General features: G+C 39.6%; 1 protein-coding gene across 1 annotated transcript in view; it reads left to right on the forward strand.

Annotated features, from left to right (window-relative positions):
• XKR4 (XK related 4) overlaps positions 1-12,314 on the forward strand; it is an 82,125-nt gene extending 69,811 nt beyond the window's left edge. Inside the window, exon 2 of the mRNA XM_034762935.1 lies at positions 9,378-12,314. Coding sequence (XP_034618826.1) covers positions 9,378-10,324 — 947 coding nt within the window. The 3' untranslated portion in view covers positions 10,325-12,314. The remainder of the gene's footprint in view (positions 1-9,377) is intronic.
• Positions 12,315-13,082: the final 768 nt, after the last annotated feature.

Here is a 13,082-nt window from a genome sequence, read left to right on the forward strand (position 1 = left end):
CAAAATGGGCTGGAATTGGTAAGGTCCTGGCAAGGGAATTACTGGAGGGACCTGGATGAAAAGGGGGGAGCTGGTGGAAGCCACCCCGCTCCCAAAAAAATTGGCTGGAATTGGAGGGTCCTGGCAGTGAATCTGCCGGGAGGGATACAAGTTTTGTACCTACACTGTACATTTTATCTGCCAGTTTAGTCCCAGACATCTATCTAATAAAGTTGCGGCCTGATAAAACCCATATCTAATATCTTCTGTCATTCTTTCGGCATAGCCAGACAATCAATAGCATGAAAAAGGTATTTGAAGTTCTTTGAAGAGATACAGCAGAAACCGACATGAGAATTGTGATGCTGCAGAAACTTAGAAGCAAATAGCATTATGTACTATACAAAAACCACCACTATAAACCGCTCTAGTTTTTCCTTCATTAAGCAGAATTATACAAATGCTATATTGACTTCCTTTTCAGAATAATAATTGTCTTTGGTTCCTGAAGACCAAACAAGTTTTAGCATGAATTCAGAGTCCCTTGTGCGCATGTTACTGCAGCATGTGTGCACAAACCAGTGAATACCTCAACACTTGCATTTGTAATGTTGGAGAGGCAAGTTTAAAGGCTGATTTTTGAAAGTTCCCTCCATATGTTCCTTATGATACACAGTGATGGCATTATAATCTATTTACAGCAGACACACTTTTTCAGAGCAGTTTAATACAGTATCTCAGAGGACCTGTCACTGTCCTAGAAAGACTTCTATGCATTCCAACTACAATGACTCAAGGCGGCTGGGAAAAGTGATGTTGTTCAGAGGGTCTTGCTTAGGTCAGCTATCTTGGTACCTCTAAACCCAGTAAGGATTTATATGTTCATCCATTGTGTTCACTGGAAAATACTGATTGATTCTGGGACTGTTCTGGAGGCACTACCTCTCGAAATTTTGAAATCAGGAAAGAGAAAGAGTAGACACAGGGTGCACAGATGAATCTTCAGAGCACAAGATTATGCAGTTCAAGTGTCTCATTATCCAGGACAGTAGAAGTTGAGAAGAATAACAAATTGTCAGGTTGTTGGACTGGCTGAATTTTGATAAAAGACTAACAGCTAAAAAATGTAGTTTGACTAAGCAATGACTAAAGGGCGCGATAACTGTCTACGAATGCTTGGCGGATGTTTACATCTAGAAGAAAGAAGGAAAATTTAGTATTTTAAGTCAGTATGACTAGGACTGATGTGATGAAGTTTTACAGGGGAAATTTAGCTACCAAGAAAGTTTTTCAGACAGATATATTAACCCATCAAACAATTTCCTAAAGGAAGGGACAGAAGGCCCACCAGCTGACACACAAGACAGGACAAAATACTAGAAAGGGGGATGAACTTGACGGCCAAGTGGGACTTTCCCCATCTTTAGACTCCATGATGATCACAGAACGGAAGGAGGACTTCTGTGATTGGCACTCAGCTCCCCACACTTCACGTCATACAGAGTGGAGGACTGCTCTGAGACGGCGCTTCTACAACATGGAACAAAGAACAGAATTACGAGAGCTGAGAGATCTGAGTGGGAAGAAAAGTAAGGGATAAAGGGGTCCCGTAGAAGAAGGAGCACTGACTATATGAGAAGAAAGCGTGAAATGGGGACAGTGACCTAAGAGGGGAAGCACAAAGGAGAGAGAGGAGGAAAGAGTAACTGGATATGGTGTGGACAAAGCAGAGGTGACCAGGGAAGAGGGGAAGGGTGAGAGATTGAATGATTTAAAAACTGAGGTTGGAAAGAAAGTGAAGAGGAGGGTGAGAGAAGACAGACAATAGAGAGGAGGAGAGAAATAAGAGGAATGGAGAGAGGACATACCCTTAGTATAAAAGAGAGGGAGAGATATGTCTACACTGCAATCGGAAGTATGATTGCAGTACATATAGATATACCCAAACTAGCTTTATTCTAGCTAGCACAAATACCACTAGCAGTGAAGCTGCAGCAGCATGGGCTTCAGTACAGGTCAGCTGTTCCTGTTAGTACACCCCACGTTCAGACCTGTCCTGCCACAGTTCACTGCTATTGGTAGTCATGCTAGCTAGATCAAAGCTAGCTTGGGTATGTCTTCGTGATTGGCAATCATTTCTCCAATCCAACTGCAGTGCAGATGTACCTTCAGTGTCCACGAGCTTAACTGTGACTCTGCACTTTGAATCTCACTTGGAACCTGCCCCTGGACCTATTTACAGGCCTCAGAATCCATCATGAAGCAAAAAAATTGTCTCACAAGGGACTTGTAAAGTATGACTAATAGGAAGAACTGCACCACAGGTCACAGAAGTTTAGGCAGGGAAGTCCAGGGGCCATTGGAAGTCAGAGATGGGATAGAGATCAGAACTACAATGAACTAATAAATAAAAACATCTAGATCTAGTTAACACCTGATTATCTTATAAAAGACAAGGATCAAAAGTACTTTCTTTCCAAAAACAAAATTACCTGGTTTGACTTTGTGGTGAAGATCCAGAATAAAAACAATATTTTAAAAATATTACCTTCTTCAAAGCTTCACTCTGCAGCATATGAGCACTGCAGAGATCAACACCCAGTGGAACTTTATAGAACTCAGGCAGAAGTGAAATGCAATACTAATTTTTTTTTAAATAAAATGAGGATGAGGAATATTGTAAACACCAATGTACTTCCTGCTTCTCTTTCTGCCATAACATGTTACCAGTTGAGTTGCAAAAATAGAATCTATTTTTTAAAGTACCAGTATGTTACATGAAAGAATAAGTGTAGAATTATGTTATGCAAACACCTTAGAAACCCTTGGGGCATTACCAGCATGCATAAGTGAAAAGAGAGTAGTAGTATTCAATTATAACTTTGGTGAAGATTCAGAGGTTAATATTCTTCCTTAGCCTTTAAAATAGCAATAAAACTAGTTAGACAAGGTGAAGTCTTAATAAAATATGTGGAAACATAATAATGAAAACACAAAGACAGGTAAAAGTTGTATAAGAATGTAATAGGGAACACTAACTTTTCTATAGAATTTGTAAACCTAACTATGAAATCTAGGATCTATGGAAATATGTATCAGTCTAGTGGAGAGAGAACTGGATTGGGAATCAGGAGACATAGCTCTACTCCTGACTCTGCCATTGGCCTGCTAGATGACCTTGGGCAGGTAACTTCACTTATCTGTGCCTCAGTTTCCCATCTGTAAAATAGGGATTGATATTTACCGCCTTCATAAGTGTTTTGAGATCTACTGATGAAAAGCTGTGTAAGACCTACATATTATTATAGTAGGGAATAACATTGACTATTAAATTCTATATGTTTTATAGTGGTAAAGCCAGCAAAAGCATTATCTACACTAGGGCTCCCACCAGTGGGAATTTTTAGTATAATTCCCAGGTGTTGTCAAGTCTGAAGATTCAAATTGTGCTGCATTTTGTCCTTGTTCACACTGGCAGCTAGTCTGTGTTCAGCACAGATTCTCCTCCACATCTAGTCTTCATCTTGGAAGTCCTACGCCACTATTATTTATAAGTAGGTGGGATATGTTATCTGACTTAGTCATTTTTCACATCTCCACTCAAACACCCACATACCTCCTACGCATGGAATGCCTTCTCTGACCTAGTTCACCAAGACTCACTTCTACCACCCACACAAAGTGAGTCAGACATCTTTTAGTAAAAAAATGACATTTTTTCTTAATAATTCAACCATTCTACATGTATGTCTTTGCTGAGTAAGTATGTCACCTTATTGTATCTCCCTCCTCCATTCCACTGTTGTCCCTTCATTGCATTGTGCGTAACATTAGATTGCAAGCTTTTCAGGGCTGGGGTCTTGCCCAGGGTATATATACTGTGAGGAGCCTAGCACAATTCTGGACATTGCAAAATAAGAGTTCTTTATGGCCCAGTCCCACTCCTACCAAAGTCACTGTTATTAATTCCAAGGGCAGTATTATTAGGCCCTTACTTACATGTCAAGACGTGAGCTCAGGATTCCGCTTTTCATCTCTAAGTGCTGATGGCATCTCTAGCTCCTTTAGGAAGCAGATCTACTGGAAATTTTTGAAACAGGAAAAGTATGAGTTCCATGCATGTGCATGGGCCTATCCTCTCACACCGTCACCAGAGCGGGAAGGGCAGATAGAAGCTAGAGGCTGCTCCCACTGGATTACCGCTATTGGATAAAAAATAAATACAACCAACCTTGCAGACGACAGGAAGAAAATCTAGCCCTAATTGTTTATGCAGTATAGTTTCCACAAACTTGGACTGTTCTGTATCTAGCAGGAGGACTTGTTTATTCTGAAATACAAATAAATACCCCCTGGGCTGCTGGGGTTAGTGAAATAACTTAAGATCATAGAATCATAGAACCAGAGGGACCACAAGGGTCAAATCAGCTGCTGCTGATTGGTGCATTTTTCATTGGCACTTTAGAACATCCACTGCACTATTATTTTGGTATCTATTTTTCAGTCTGTGGGTTAGAAATGTCTCATTTCTTCTTTTGAAATCTTGATTCAGTGATCTCTAGTCATGCCCCCCATACTTAGCAAATGCATCAACATGTTCCAATTAATGAATTACCTATTCATTTCTAAAATAATTGGAATTTGTCACAGGGTGCCTCTTCAGCTACCCAGTGAGCAGCACTGCCTAGCCCGTTGTCATGGATTCCTAACCACAAATACACAGTCTGTTACTTTTCCACCAAATATACCTTTAATACCTGTTTCCACACACAGCAGGATGTACCACAGGTACAAATGTACAGTTCCCCCTCCCCCCAGCCTTTCACACAGCTTCTCTCCTCTCTTCAGCTTACCCTCTGAACTTCCCTTTTTGCTTCCTGTTCCTCTCAATTAAATATACTCCCATTACTAAGCCAATTAACTCATTAGTCCAGCAATTACCACCCAGGTGTCAGTAATCCCCCCACAGCAACTGGTTAATTAACTTCACTCAAGCTTGTAGTCTTCACACTGTTGCAGCCACTTCAGTGACCAGGATGCTACAGATAGTGCACAGAATTCTTTCTTCATTAGCAGCCATTTGTATCAAATTACTCTTTCTTATATGATTCTTCTCATTGTTAATTATTTTAGTAATTGCTTAGTGATCTTGGCCATATATAATACAGAAAAATAAAGACAGTCCCCATCATAAAACGTTTACAGTCTCATCTTACATCTGTATCCCTATCCGGCACCTTTAATAGCACAAGAATGAGACATAGTAAATACTTGAATCTTCAGTAGGGTGACCAGACAGCAAATGTGAAAAATCGGGACACGGGTGGGGGGTAATAGGAGCCTATATAAAAAAAAGACCCAAAAATCAGGACTGTCTCTATAAAATCGGGACATCTGGTCACCCTAATCTTCAGTTCTTTTGTATTGCACATGCTCTTACTCTATTTTTTCTTTAGCTACTCAGTATCTCTACATTTGTTTCAAAATAGCTATCGATATGTCCCCATTACTGAGGTTTTAAATAACAAAGAACTACCTAGCTTTAGGATCTGTGGCTTAATAGCAGAGAATGTGACCTTGAATTTAGTATTTTATTTGAAAAATTCTGTGTGAGAATTAATGAATGATCTTGTATATGCTGAAATAAAACTGAAGGTATATATGCTTGATATTTGGGGATTGTGTGGTCCTCAAAAAAAGGATTTGCAGAGAAAACATAAAAAAACTCTCCCATATGTTATACTGTCCTATGCCAATAGTAAAATTAAGGAACCCTTTTTCAATACTACTGTATTTATTAAAATTGGAGGAAATTCTCAGTGATAATAATTAGTCTCTTATTACTCCTCCTCTCCAAACTTTTCATTTTATAAAGGTGACATTCTTTAATTATATTTTGGCAGATGCATTAAAATCATTCCCATAAGAACATGAGAGCTTATGCTTTCAATTGCTAATGTTGCCTATAGAAATGATTACTGAGAGAAAGTCCAACATGACAAGCAAATGTACATATCAGAAAAGGAAACATCATTAATTTATACTGTTTTCTCCCAGCCCTCCTCACTGAGTCTCATTGTTTGCTCTCTTCATGAAGGAGGATTCCACCAATAATATTACTATTTTGGTATCCTGGTATCAGAACAGGGGAAGAAGTGGCAATACTCTACTCAAAAACTGTGCCCCCAATCCCAGGGCAGTTCTGTCCTTCTTAAAAATATATTGACATTGAGAGAGATAACACCATGACAATTTTTATATGATCGTTAGGCATCTAAGTTAGCAGCCCTTTTCGATCAGTGAGAGCACTAAGAGAGGCATGATATTTCAGTCTCTCCACCAATTCAGTGAGATAGCATAATAACCTCAGATAATAACCTCAGCTATCATAATAACTAGAAACTTTTTAAAAATAAAAGCTTTAATTCCACAGAAACCAATGAGGGCACCAGAGAAGTGGCAATACATTATACCTCTTAGTATTCAATGTTTTCAGAACTGGGTGTTGTAGAGCTGTTCCTTTAACTCAACTGGCAGAGCAGTCATCTTAGAATACTCTTGTCCCATCTTGAACTTGTCCCTCAAAGTAATCTGATAGGTTACCACAGCGGTTATCAAACTGTGGATTGGGATCCCAAGGTGGGTCCCTACCCCGTTTTAATGGGGTCACCAGAGGTGGCGTTAGACCTGCTGGGATCCGGAGCTGAAGCCTGAGCCCCAGTGCCTGGGGCCAAAGCTGAAGCCCAAGTCCCACAACCCAGGACCAAAGCTGAAGCCCAAGAGTTTCAACTCTGGGTGGTGCGGCTCAGGTTACAGACCTCCCACCTGGGGCTGAAGCCCTTGGGCTTTGGCTTTCCCCTACCCCCCACACCCAGGGCAGCGGGGCTTGAGTAGGCTCAGGTTTCTGTCCCCCCTCATGGGGTTGTGTAGCAATTTTGTTGTCTGAAGGAGATTGTGATGCAATGAAGTTTGAGAACCCCTGTTACCACATATGTCTTTCTAATAATAGATGTGAGAGATGGCTTCTGTTTATGTTGTGCATTCACAGTAGCTCACAACATAATTAACACCCTGCCAGTGACAGAGAAGGTTGCTTGCAAGAACCAATGTAATGTTCTCTTCTGAAAATGAATCCTTTTAAATCAAAGGGCAAAATCTAAAGGGGATAAGAACCCATTTGTGTTTGTTCTTTGTGAATCCATCAGTTGCAATAACTGGGCTTTGCATTACACCACCACTTCCAAGACACAACTGGAAATGATTTTAGATGAAGTAAAATAAAGGGCTAAATTTTGCCCCTCTTCCTCAAGAGGAGGAATACATCATTCCATGAATAACCACTAGTGAAATCAATGAGCTATCCCTGGAGTAATATGCTATTCAGGCTAAAATTAGAGTTAATTGGAAATGTTTTTCATGCCATTAATAATTTGGAAGAAAAAAAATACAGTTTTGTCAAAACTGTTCTTCAAAGTTCCTGAAAATTTTGGCCAAAACCAAACTTTTTCATGAAAATATGTCTGATTAAATGCCGTTTTTCTCTGAAGAAAGTTGTGGTGAAAAAAATTTAACCAGCTCTACCAAAAGGTATTATGATTGGGTGAAATTCTGAAATCTGAAAATTTCCTTTCATCCCAAATTGGAATACAAAGGTGAAATCACAAAATTTCCCATGAAACAAAAGTTTCCATTTGGAAATATCAAACCACTCTTATCAAAACTTTAATAAGGCTGAAGTACTTCATTTTATTCCACTTCGAGAAGGCTGTTTCATTTTGTTTCATATTAACTAGTTTGAAGCGCTTTGTTTTGATTTGATCAATTTAATTTTTATATTATCATACTATTAAAGTCTACTCAAAATGTTTCAATAATTTTGCATTGGAAATTTCTATGAAATTGATGCTTTCCTGAGAAATGTATTGAATTCAACAAGTCAGCATTTTCTAATAGAAAACTGTTTCAGTGGAAAAATGTTTGACCATATATAGTAAATTAGATTGTTAGACAAAAAATTAGTACAAACTAACTGAACCAACCATAGCGCATAATTTGACAATGGGCACCTGGCATTAGCCACTGTCAGAAGACAGGATACTGGGCTAGATGGACCTTTGGTCTGACTCAGTATGGATGTTCTTGTGTTATGTTATGACAGTGATATTGTCACAGGATCCTCTACTCACCGCTGGGATGCCTCCACCTGGCTGCTCTGAGATTAGTTCCTTCCAGGTCTGACACCACCTTCCATCACTTGTTTACAAGCCCCGCAGTCTGTCTCTCCATGGTCTGACTGCTCCCTCTTCATGGCTTGGCCATACAGCTATCTCACTATGTGTTTTCCCTTTCCGGGGGTATCAAATTCACACAGGACAAACCATCTCAGACAGATTCCAAATCCACTGCCTTGACCATGCCACTTTCCAAGTAGCTAGTAGGGGCACCTGGGCCTGCCCTCTATTTTGGGTTCCAGCTCGGGGACCATCTAATCAGCAGTCAAAGTCTGCACCATCTTAACCCTTGCTGCCATTTCCCTGAGCCATTTCCTGCACCCTCTCCCCCTATGTTTCCTTCCTTCCCTCTCTAATATCCAAAGGATGGCTGCAGGATCCTTCACTGCAGCCCTTTTCTGCTGCCAGCTTCCTGGCTTTATACTATTCCTGCCTGTTCCTTCTCAGATGGGCTCCATCATCATTCAGAGGTTACTTAGGACATCTAATTCCCCTCAGTGGTGTCATATCCAGTTAATTTGCCTCTTCTCAGACTCATTAAACTTTTCTAGGCTAGTGTGGGGTGAACACCCCATCACAGATATTTTAGGAAGCTCTAAGCATAGTCTCAAATTCTAATCAATTGGATTATTTATTTATCATATAGCACCAAAAATAATTAAATTAGAAGGAAGTATTAATTTTATACTGAGCTGTTATGTAGTTTTCTTAGAAACAATGAAAACTTGTGTTCTTTAAAATAATAATAATAGTAACTTACATTGTTAACTCATACTGTTGATAAAGAGATCTATTGCAAATCACTGAATTTTGTGAATTAGCAAGTTACCAGACATTATGGAAAGGCACAGATAATGTGTCACAGGATATTTTTTGTTCAGGGTGTCAACTCTAGTTTAATTGCACTCATTATAACGTGATAGTACACAAACAACTATAATGCAGTCCACTTTGTAAAAACTCAAAAGTCCACTAAAATCTCAGTAATATGAGATCCGTCCTAACTGATTGTTGAGCAATTGGGAGACAGTATGAATTCCTTGTGTTAATTATGAAGGGTGTGGTTTAGCACAATGTGGATTATGGAGGTTCTGCAGTATTTTCACTGGCTCCAACCAAGTTCTAATGCACTAATTAACCCTTTACTGCATCTCCTATTTTTTCTAGGTCTTACAGCTGCAGCATCTCTTGTGTCCCTGGCTTGGGCTTTGGCTTCCTACCAGAAAGCCCTCCGTGACTCCCGCGATGACAAGAAACCCATCAGTTATATGGCTGTTATAATCCAGTTTTGCTGGCATTTCTTCACAATTGCAGCCAGGGTCATTACTTTTGCTCTCTTTGCCTCAGTTTTCCAGCTGTACTTTGGGATCTTCATAGTCCTCCACTGGTGTATCATGACCTTCTGGATCGTCCATTGTGAAACAGAGTTCTGCATCACTAAATGGGAAGAGATAGTGTTTGATATGGTTGTTGGGATTATCTATATCTTTAGCTGGTTCAATGTCAAGGAAGGAAGGACACGTTGTAGGCTCTTCATTTACTATTTTGTGATCCTTTTGGAAAACACAGCCTTGAGTGCTCTCTGGTATCTGTACAAGGCCCCACTGATCTCTGATGCTTTCGCCATACCAGCACTGTGTGTGGTGTTCAGCAGCTTTTTAACAGGCATTGTTTTTATGCTGATGTACTATGCCTTCTTTCATCCCAATGGACCAAGATTCGGGCAGTCGCCAAGCTGTGCTTGTGAGGACCCTGTCGCTGCCTTCACTATGCCCCCAGAAGTGGCAACAAACACTCTAAGGTCTATCTCTAACAATCGGAGTGTCACAAGTGATCGGGATCAGAAATTGGCAGAGAGGGATGGGTGCGTGCCTGTCTTCCAAGTAAGGCCCACTGCACCTTCAACACCTTCATCCCGGCCGCCAAGGATTGAAGAGTCAGTCATTAAAATTGATCTGTTCAGGAACAGATACCCAGCCTGGGAGAGACACGTGTTGGACAGAAGCCTGAGGAAGGCTATCTTAGCTTTTGAATGTTCCCCCGCTCCTCCACGGCTACAGTATAAAGACGATGCCCTTATTCAGGAGCGCTTGGAATATGAAACTACTTTATAAAAAATATTAAAGACTTGAAGAAGCTACAAAGTTACAGTCCAAATTAAGGGTTGACAGTAGGGCTGTGGCAATAACTAAACTGCATACTACAATAGAGCAGCAAGCGGTAGTTTTCATAGTCTGGCTATCATCATGATTATCATTTGATCCTCCGTATGCAGTCTATCTGCAGTTCACTTATAAAACAGCATCACCTGAGAGCCTCAAAAAATCTATTACATCAACTGGGAAATAGACCCAGCTCATGACTCCTTGCTGCTATGAAACTCTGCTACACAATACTTATGATCAACAGGAAGATTCTGATGAGAGCTTTCAACTTTAACCAGTAGTGCATTTTACTTTAGAAATGAATGATTGATATTTGCTTATTTAATGACAAAAAAAAATGTCAAAATAGCTTAGCTGTACCAGGCAATGTTGCTGTTATAAAAACTCTGGTTTCTGCAAAAATGAAAGGAGTATAATCCTTAAGTCTCCAGCAGATACGCCATTCAGTTTAGAATAGATTTGCAAAATAGTTCTGAATCAAAAAAGTACATGTGTCATGTTTGCAAGCCTATCAAAGGAGAGTAAACTAGAGTCTGATTAATCAGGTAATAAGCATTAGTACCAACAGAACTGCTAGTTGTCTATAGAATTCAAGATTCATTTTAATTAAAATTTCAGTTACTTTTGACAGAAATCCTATGCAGCTCACCTCTGGCTTTCAGCAGGAACAAGGAGCTCTAGCCTTTAGTGATGTAAATTAAATGATAATCATGATTCAGTGTTCAATTTGCAAAAACTTGAACAAGGAAAAGCAAGAACACGGAAAGTGTAGGTTTCATACTCTGAACTTTTGAGGACCATGTTCAGATTCTGAGAGGAAAGCATCAGGATATGAACACATTGTAACTTAAATCTGTTTCAGGACTCAGAATGCATGGCTCTGTGTGTGAATGTATGCAGGTGTGATAAGAGACGCAACATGCCATATCCTTCTAGTGCCAAACACTGTATAACTACAAGATTGATATTGTTGCCTGAGGGACAGAAAATGAATGGCATGAGGCCTACAAGAGCAGGAAGCAGGAAAGAACAATCAAGTTCTCCACATGTACAGACAGCTCTGTTTTTTTCCCCCACCCCAGGTGAAAGTGATGTCTTTTAGAGGCTTTCAGCCACCTGTTAGTAAGTATATACAGTCAAGTACAATTAAACCAAGCTATGTGGAAAACCCTCTTGAAACTATTCAAGACTTGGTTCCATATCTATCTAAAAATGATGTTGACTCACTTGTAAAATGAGTGTTTTTGCTGCAAGCTTCTGGGTTTTAAATACTATACCTCCCTAGGGTATGATCAAGTCAATGGTATCCTTCTTTATGTTAAAAGTATCCCCTGATGGTGCTTTCAGTTGCATTAAAGGTGCAAGTCAAAATTTGATAGTATTTTTTTTAAAGCTGGTGCAGAGTGAATAACTCATGGATTATTTCAATATTTTTGTAAAGTAAAAATATGGTATATAACGGTGTTACTTTTTATAAACCGCAAATCTTTTAATACATCTCATTCTCTTTAATAAGACAGAATTTAAGAACTGGTCCACAAATTATATCAACTGGCCTCCACAGGTTGATGTAAACATGTTTTTCACACGTTATGGATTTATTTTGCAGTGTAATGCCATATGAAAGCCTACATGGGTACTTTTAGAATATTCCATAAAAAGTGAATCCTGTTTCACGTATAGGTGGGTTGTGAAGACGCCAAAGGGTTTCCATGAGAAACGACTCGCTATAACTATGTCTATCCATTTTAGGAAAGTGGAGCACAACTGGAGGTTTGCTGTTTTAAGCAGCATTGTCAGGGTGGAGAAGAGCTGTGATTTTGATATTTTAACCACTGTCAGGTATATTAAGTGCAGTCACTGCTGTATATGTTCCTGGATAAGTTCAGTCTTTCCTGTTATAATATTTGTAATATGAAATAACAGAAGTTACATAGCATATGGTTTCTTTGTATACATTCAATTAGCTATTTGCAATACTTAAATCATTTTTTTATTGCTGAAATGTTCAAAATCTGTTGTTCTTTGGTAGGGGCAAAATCCTCAAAACAAAATATCTCTGGAAGTGCAGGAATCTGCAAGAGAGAAAAATAGTAAAATTTTACCGTCACTAGAAAAATCCCCCAGGTTTGAAGATTTGCATAGGTGTTTGCAAATGAAGCAGTAGCTAGTTGCATGCATGGTCATTTTTAAATGAAATGATCATTTGATAGGCAGAACATGAAATCTTATCAGAAGTGATTGCCCCCTTCCACAGGAGTTCACCTGATTATTCAGTAGACATTAGTCTGAATTTGTCAGCAGAAACTGCTGCTACAACCAATTAAAAAGTTTTGGGGAATCAAGTCCTTTGTCTAATCAAATTCAATAGAGCTTTCATTCCATAAGCACACACCAGATCAGCACATAAAAGAAGTGGTCAATCTACATACCTAGCAGCCCCAAGTTTTTCTTACCTGAAACATCAGGAACTAGATTCACAGTGGCTAAGTCCAGCATTTAGGCCCCACTGGCATTCACAAAACCATTTAGTCTTGCAGGTGCTAAAATCCCTAAGTACCTACATTTCAGCCATTAAAGTCCCTGAGGCCCCTCACATTCTTCTGCTGGGCATGCAAACGTTCACCTCAGTTCTGACACCACTGAGCAGCTTGGCATCATAAGCCTGGTGGGATTCATAAACTAGGCATTCCCCTGCCTATCTCCC

This window comes from Trachemys scripta, chromosome 2, assembly GCF_013100865.1.
Source record: "Trachemys scripta elegans isolate TJP31775 chromosome 2, CAS_Tse_1.0, whole genome shotgun sequence".
In the NCBI taxonomy this organism is placed as follows: Eukaryota; Metazoa; Chordata; order Testudines; family Emydidae; genus Trachemys; species Trachemys scripta.